This window comes from Brienomyrus brachyistius, chromosome 11, assembly GCF_023856365.1.
Source record: "Brienomyrus brachyistius isolate T26 chromosome 11, BBRACH_0.4, whole genome shotgun sequence".
Lineage (NCBI taxonomy): Eukaryota > Metazoa > Chordata > Actinopteri > Osteoglossiformes > Mormyridae > Brienomyrus > Brienomyrus brachyistius.
The window spans coordinates 3,978,733-3,986,993 of NC_064543.1; the positions used below are offsets into that span (position 1 = coordinate 3,978,733).

The window sequence follows — 8,261 nt, forward strand, 5'->3', positions numbered from 1 at the left end:
TTTCTTCCTTCTACAGAGTTTTTCCTTGCCACTGCCGCCTCTGGCTTACTCAATGGGGGCTTTGGGTGCGGATGCTGTAAAGCGCTTTGAGACGATGTAATGTTGTGATAACGCGCTATACAAAAATAAATTTGCTGTTGTTGCTGTGAGTAGAGAACAGGATTTGGAGAAAAGTGGATCTTTAGGCAGAAGTAGGGCCAACCAAATGCAGGCATGCAGAGAGGCCTGGGAATGCAGAAGCTTCACATATATGTCTGACATGAGCCATGGAACCAGGAGGGGGGGGGGGGTACCCTGGCTAAGTTCTGAAACAACATTAAGAATGCAGTGATGAACAAGCACAAAAAAATAAGTGCAAATTAATACAATTTTATTAATAAAACCATTTTTAAAACAAATGAGATTTTTAAGCAGGCCGACTGATACTTGTTACTGAGTGTTGTGATTTGGTTATTCCCATTATTATGTCATCTGTAGCATCAGCCGAATCTTAACACGTATGATTATGCAGTCCAGGGAGGGGCAGGGGGGTCCTTTTCAGTATTGATCATAACTGATCCCCCAAACATATTTTGGGGCCCTTAAAAAATGCTGCCCCCATGAATCTGCCAAGGTATCCAAGCCCCTGACCACCAACATCAAACAAAAAGGTGTGAGGTGAGGAGCATTCAGTGATTTGGAAAAAGAGGCAGAAGGTTATAACTCAGTTTTCACAAAGACACGTGGACTCGACCCCCCCCCCACCCCCTCCCCTTTAGATACGTTCCATGGTCCATGCCGCTGTGATTTACGTCATGCTTTACTGACCAATAAGGTGGGTTCCACTGATCTGATCAATCATAAATCAGATTTCCCCTTATTACTTATTAGGCAGCCTAAGCTGTGTGTTGACAGTATGTTGTCAGGATGTTCGGTTGAGGTCTACAGGCTCTCTGACAGTATGTTCATCATTGTGATGCTTGAAGAAATGTATGTCTGTACTAAAACGGACTGGCATCCCATCCAGACCATCCTGTCCTACCTAGGACAGGCTTCATGCCGACTGTGGCCTGATGCAGAACATGGGTGAATATTGTGTGAGTGATGACAGTATTTTTCATCTGCTCTCCCTGTGAGCTTCTTGAGCAGAGCTGCTCTCCCTGCAGTCAAACAAATCAGCCTTTACCCTGTGATTATTTTTGGGATTCAGTTTTCACAAAAACATGACACAGCTACTCTGAAGGAAAAAAAAAACAAAAAAGATCCTTGGCACTATCTTTATGCCTTTGGTCTCCATGAGAACATCACTGAACATAAACACAGTGACATTTCTAAGTAAAAAAGGAATAGCAGACAAGAGACCGGATCCATGACAGACTTCTCCATGGCTGATCTGGACCACTGTTGCTTGCCTTCAGTGCACAGAACTAGAATGATTTCACACTAAGGTGAGAGATAATGAGTGTTCCTCTCTCATTCCCGCTTCAGGGCTGGTCCCTAGGGCTGATGTACCGCTGAGGTCAAAGGTCACACCTTGCTGCGCTTTGATTGGCTGTCAGCCACAGGAGCTGCCCTCTTGTTGCGATGGTGGGGGAAAGTTGGCATGAGCTCAGGCTCACATGCTAAAAACCAAATGAGAGATGCTTAGACTCACACAGGGACATCCTCAGTCCACCCACACGTTCACACGGTGGTCCACCCCACTTTTCCATCGATACTCACGCAGTGGTTTCTCCTTGAAATAGGAGCTCTCCAGGCAGTCTTTGGCCGTTGCTCTGAAAAAGATGGGAAATTCTGCATTTTAACAGGCAAAGGTGTGAAGATGAGTAAAGCAGGAGCTGCCCTTATGCCGTGTGTTTATGCCGACTCGTGTGCACAGCTACCTGCGCCGGGGGTTGGTTGAGCAGCCTAAGTCCAGCCTCCGACAGCCAGGTGAACTTATTCTTCAGGTTATTATAAGGTTGCTTCCTCAAACTGTACTGTCCAACCAGTGGCAGGCGAGAGAAGCCCTACAAGAGGTGAAGTGGCAGGCAGTCACTCGGAGGGCTGGGAAATATCCCCTTCATATATACCGTCTAGTGATCTTGGAACCTTTGCATTCTGCACAAGTGACAACGCTACAGTCAACCATGACAACAGGGTTATGTGGATGTGCTTCCAGGCTTGGCTGGAGTGGGGAGGTCGGCGCTCACAGGCCAGATGTTCTCATTGGGTGTCCCCAGGAGCTGCACGATCAGATCCACCTGCTGAATCTCAGAGCCACCTGGAAGAAGGGGCTTGTGAGCCAGCAGCTCTGCCGAAATGCAGCCCACCGCCCTGGAAGCAGAAGACACAGAAGAATGGGTCTGGACCACAGCATCTTCAGTATGTTTTTTGTTCAAATGTTCTTGACAACTTTCTATGACTGACCCTCCCTCTCTCTCTCTCTCTCACACACACACACACACACACACACACACACACACACACACACACACACACACACACACACACACACACACACACACACACACACACACACACACACACTGCAGTGTTTGCATTACTGTTGCATCAAACAAAACACCCCAATCTCTCCATAAACTGGATGAAAAATTGAGAGTACTGCATTACACCATATAACAGAGGGAACAAGAAATAGGTGTTAATAATAATAAGTTAAGTATATGTTCAGCATTCCTTGCATTTGGAAAGGAGTCGTGTTAAAAGCCAGGCGTGTTTCCTTTCGGTCATGCAGAGTTGACGTGACAATCCCATTCCAGTAACGATCTATACTGTCAGTCATGCAGCAAGGTGGAAATTCTGACTAACACCAATAACGGATATACAGCCGCGGAAAAAATTAAGAGACCACAGGACAATCTTTTGTTTCACTCATTTCTCAATTGACGAGTGCGCGTCTGAATTATTTACATATTTTTTTCCAAACTCCAGCCTGGCTCTTTCCTGCTTCTCATTAATGAAGGGCTGCTTCCTTGATTTATGGGACTTCAGTCCAGCTTCTTGGAGCCTGATACAAACTGTCCTGCACTTAATGTTTCTCATGTTTCTTTTTGAAGGTAACGTGATGTCATTCTCTGATTCAGGAGAAACTGTCCGAAAAGTTGACGGTCATCTCTGGCATTAGAAAGTCGCTTCTGCCCTTTTCCTGGCTGGTTTCTGGTCATTCCCAGTGTCTCCTGTTTCACCTTATTCCTGCCTGCTGCTATCGTCGAAATTTTAAACCTGTTAGTAACCTGCTGCTCAGCTTAGCCTTCTGCCAGGAGAACCACGATTAAACCAAGATTTAAAAATGCAGATTTGTTTAAAAATATATAGTGGTCTCTATTTTTTCCACGGCTGTATTTCTGTCTAATATTGCCGACTTGCTGAGTGGGGTGGGGGGCGGGTCGCCGGTAATTAAACTCGCCACCACAGATTATCAGAATTACAGTACGTAGTATTTTATTCCCCATATTCTAAGGGCTACATTTAATAATGCACTGAACACATATCACAGGTCAGCACTCAGACTTCTTATAAGGGCTGAATGAGCCGAAGAAATCCTTCGTCCTTCACTATAGCTGACGGTCCAGTGGCGGTATCTGTAGCTCTGATGCTGCTAACATATTATAGAATATTGATAAAACTGAAATATTGGCTGGCAGCATCGTCCACGATCGAAGCATCTACCCAATGATTTTTTTAACAAATGTCAGCCGACACTAATATATCATACATCTCTACATATTGTTTGTTCCAACACTGCTGAAGAAGCATGAAAGAAAATTGCAATTACCATCGTGAATGGAAAAATAAAATCATGGTTCGTATTTCACCCAGAATCGTGCAGCACCACTGCATTCCGCACAGTACAGACAGAAGTGGCCTGGCTGGGACAGGAGAGAAAAACTCACCACATGTCAATGGCGGTGGTCTGGGTCTTAGTGCCCAGCAGCAACTCTGGTGCTCTGTACCTACAGGCGGAATGGGCATCGGTGTAAAGCAGGAAGAAGGGAAGAAAGAGGAGTGTGAAGATGAGCTGAAGCAGAGCTCACCACAGGGTCACCACCCTCGGGGTCATGGCTTTCAGGGGGATGCCGTACAGCCGGGCCAGGCCAAAGTCCGCTGGTCAGAGACGGGAGAGACGTGCTTACAGCCTGCTCAGCATTTAACTCGCCATTTACACATTTTCAGCAGTTACAGAATGAGATTAGCTATATTAAAATCAGACCCCATAACTCAGTTCTCCTAGGGTTGTCAGGATAATTTAGCAGCATCTCACCAATTTTAACACAGCCTTTATCTGTCATCAGCAGATTGGATACCTTCAGATCCCTGTGAAAGATCAGAGGTCATGAAACAACAACGCACTCATATATCTTATCCCCTTGAGCTCTAGAAAAATAGACCATTAAAGGACAAGACTGGTCTGGGCTTTAATTCAGCGCAGTCTGCAAGCTTTTCTCAGCTGGGCGTGAGTTCAAGCAGACTTTCACATCCCTGAGGCTCTGTGGGCGTTTGTGTCTGAACAAGACTACGAGCTGCGCAGCTGACCTGTGCAGGATGAAGTTGTGATGCAGGTAGTCCAGCCCTCGTAGCAGCTGCAGCACAATGCACTTGACCTGGGAAGATGGTGGAGTCAGACAGACACACACCTACACACAGACACAAATGCACCCCCAATAATGACACACATAGACACACCTGTGCTTCAGAGAACGGTGCCTGCATGTTCTCCAGCAGACTGGCCAGGTCCTGCTCACAGTAGCTCATCACAAGGAAGAGACTGAGGAACAAACAAGCACTGATCACAAGTCATCAACAATATAACAGAATAGAATATAATAGAGATATTTTATTATGCCCATGGGAAAATTGTGAGAGAGCAAGCTTGGGGATCACAATGAAGAAGACACCAACTTACGGTGCCCTTGGAGCTAGGAGTTAAGGGCTTTGCTCATGAGCCCATGGACAAGTGGCTGTTCTGCTGAGGTCAGACTCAAACCAGCGTCCATCTGCTTGCAGGCACAGAGACTTAGTCCATTGAACCACACAGTGTGTCTGAGTCTGTGTCGGTTGGTGTGCCTCTCCAGGGGTGCACGTGTTAGTGTTTCACCAAGCCAAGGTCTTTCCCATGTTTTGCCAGGTGACTGAGTGTACCTGTGTACCATCCCCCCCATGCATGTTCCTACCTCTCCAGGTGATTGCCCACTACAACCTCTTTCAGTTCCACAATGTTGGGGTGCCTCAAACGAAGCAGCAACGTAATCTCTCGCAAGCTGCTGATGGGGATCCCTGTCAATGTCATAAAGATTACCATCAAGACATCCTTAAGAGATCACCAGCATCCCATGCCAGACAGAGCACACAATCTGCTCACTCACCGTCCTTTTCTTTGTCCATCCGCACCTTTTTCAGAGCCACAATCTCATCACTCTTCGTATCTCTGGCTCGATCTGCATTCCAAACACAGCCGCGGGTTTATATACCAAGCAGATCCCTTTCCCTGGATGAGCTGCACTTAGAGGGGTCTTTACTCACACACGATGCCATAGGTTCCCTCTCCGATTCGATTCAGCTTCTCAAACTCCTTTACACTTCTGCAGCTCCCCAACTGGAAGAAGAACAGTCTGCTTCCAGCCACCACACGAACGGTAACTACATGAATACTCAGTGCTTCAATACAAAAATGCTGTGGATAGGGCTTCTCTGCAGGTCATGCAGTGAGGAAAGCTACTGCTAAATGACTCCACTAGTTTGCAATAAAGCAATTATCGGTACCAGTTATTTTCCTCAGGCAGCGAGGTGATAAACGGCGACATAAAGTAAAACGTATTTATTAAATATAAAATGCCGTAAAACAGGTGGAAACTGCTTCCATAAATGTACTTTTTGCAGCGCCTGTTTGCATTTTCGTTCGCCGTTTCGGAAGCATCAACATAGCAGTCGCTGTGGCCGGATGTCTGGGTAAACATAATCCTCCGTTTCCAGGCTAATTTGGTGGTGAAGGCTCTGGTTTGTCTGAAGCAGCGCTTACCCGGTCTTGTTGCGGCACCGTGAACGTGCCGCGGTGCTTCAGCGACCTCAGCTTGATGGGGTCCGGATCCATGTCCACCGTCGGCTCCATCGCCCCCTCAGCAGCTTTCCTCCCTCCCCATTGGCTAGGAGATTAAACTTCCGGAATGAAAACAGTGGTCCGCGCTTCCGATCTGGCCAACTCGAATGCTACCCGGAGTTTTCTCGACGTTAAACTGCGCGTGCTTGTGGTGTATAGTAATTACCAATGCTTTAAAATTACTATACCCATAATACAATGGTGGGATAAGTATGCTCCACGTCTCTGAAAGGATAAGCGATAGGAAGGTGGACGTTATTACTGCCTATTTTGCACTGCTTTCCTGAATGGTGCTGGTACTCTGTATGGCACTAGAGGGCACCAACACCATGGTTATTACCTTAAATTACATTTACTCAGTAGACCCTTTTGTCCAAAGCAACATGAGAAAGCAGGGTCAACCAATCCCTGAAGCATTTTGGGTTAAGAGCCTTCCACAAGGGTCCAATGGTGAAATTACTTTCCCAACCAGAGGAACTGAACCCAAAACCTTCTGGTGATGGGCACAGGGTCCTCACCCACTGAGCCACACACCACCCATATAAAGAATTGATTGGCCCTGTTCCATGTTTGAACCCAGGACCCTTGACACATCAGCATGAGCCACCCATCTCTTTAGCTGAATGCATAGAAAATATTGACCTCAGTCCCCTGCCACAATATCCATCCATCCATCCATTTTCCAAACCGCTTATCCTATTGGGTCGCGGGGGGTCCGGAGCCTATCCCGGAAGCAATGGGCACGAGGCAGGGAACAACCCAGGATGGGGGGCCAGCCCATCGCAGGGCACACTCACACACCATTCACTCACACATGCACACCTATGGGCAATTTAGCGACGCCAATTAGCCTCAGCATGTTTTTGGACTGTGGGGGGGAAACCGGAGTACCCGGAGGAAACCCCACGACGACATGGGGAGAACATGCAAACTCCGCACACATGTGACCCAGGTGGAGACTCGAACCTGGGTTCCAGAGGTGTGAGGCAACAGTGCTAACCACTGCACCACCATGCCGCCCCCCTGCCACAATATTTTCATTCAAATCCCACCTTATCGGGCTCAGAAAGTTCTTAATAGACTACTAACAAATGTAGCAGGTTGAAAGCAGAATGGGTTAGAATGAAAACATTCTGGCAGGGGGTCCTCCAGGAACAGGAGGGAGAACCACTAGACTAGACAAAGCAGTGGGTTGGTTCCAAAGTTAGTGTTCCCACAGCTAAGAAGGTCCAAATAACAGTGAACCACAACATTAAGGTCAAAGTGAATAGGTTTTGAATGACTGCTGTAGCTTTTGATCAGTAATTACTTTTATAATCTCGGTACAAAAACTGGTGTCACTGTGCTATAGCTTTGTACATGAACCTGTCTTCTGCAGGGTCAGATGCCAGGCAGGAATTAACAACTCCAGACATCGGACTTGATGGGGCATCTCTCTCCCGAGACACAAGATTAGTGCAGTCTGGTTCGGTGTGTGCCAGGTGATGCAGCTTCGAGGCATCCTGCAGTGTTTCACAACTGCTCAAGTTGTAGCACATATCTATGTTTCATGCTGGATCCTGTAGCTGTTTCGCTCTACCAGTGACCAACTCTATGCTCGTTGGTTTTGTCTGTATGTCCTGCCTTAAGAGGGAGGTCCCAGGTCAGAATGACGTGTGTCTCTGCAGAACCTAAAAGCGACACTGGAATTCCATGCCAGCTCATGCTGACGCAGTGCCCAGTCTCTTCCTCATGGAGATGGCTGTAGTTGATGGTTCCATGTCTGCATTCAATTGCAGTACCATTCCGAACTGTCTCAGGCTGACTCCTCTCACCACTCAATTTACTACATGTATTGTTAGCACAGCTTAACTGTTACTGGACTTAGTAGAGTATTACTGGGACTGGACTGGCAAGGCAGGCAAATGCCAGGGGCCCAAGATCACATGATACATTGCAACAACAAATCTGCTTTATTTTTGTATTTTGTTCTTCAGAGTAAGGTGAAAATAAAGGAATTGTGATTGTAAAATTATCTTTGTTGATATTATTCATTTAGACTACATGCTAAAATAATGGTAAATTTTACCATGTTGGGTGGGGTGTGTTGGAGGGCCTCATGGAGTTTTTTGCCTAGGGCTGGGGGGGCCTACCCCTACGGGTCCCTAGAATCACCTCTGCTGATAGCACAGTCTTTCTATCTCTG

General features: G+C 46.8%; 1 protein-coding gene across 1 annotated transcript; it reads right to left on the minus strand.

Annotated features, from left to right (window-relative positions):
• Positions 1–278: 278 nt before the first annotated feature.
• cdk10 (cyclin-dependent kinase 10) lies at positions 279–6,148 on the minus strand. The gene is given in 14 exon segments (XM_049031536.1): positions 279–1,601; positions 1,702–1,754; positions 1,863–1,877; positions 1,879–1,988; positions 2,172–2,295; positions 3,876–3,935; positions 4,017–4,086; positions 4,244–4,296; positions 4,516–4,583; positions 4,666–4,747; positions 5,154–5,256; positions 5,346–5,417; positions 5,503–5,575; positions 5,999–6,148. Coding segments are annotated over 14 exon segments (1,068 nt in total). The 5' UTR covers positions 6,089–6,148; the 3' UTR covers positions 279–1,506.
• Between the last annotated feature and the right edge of the window lie 2,113 nt (positions 6,149–8,261).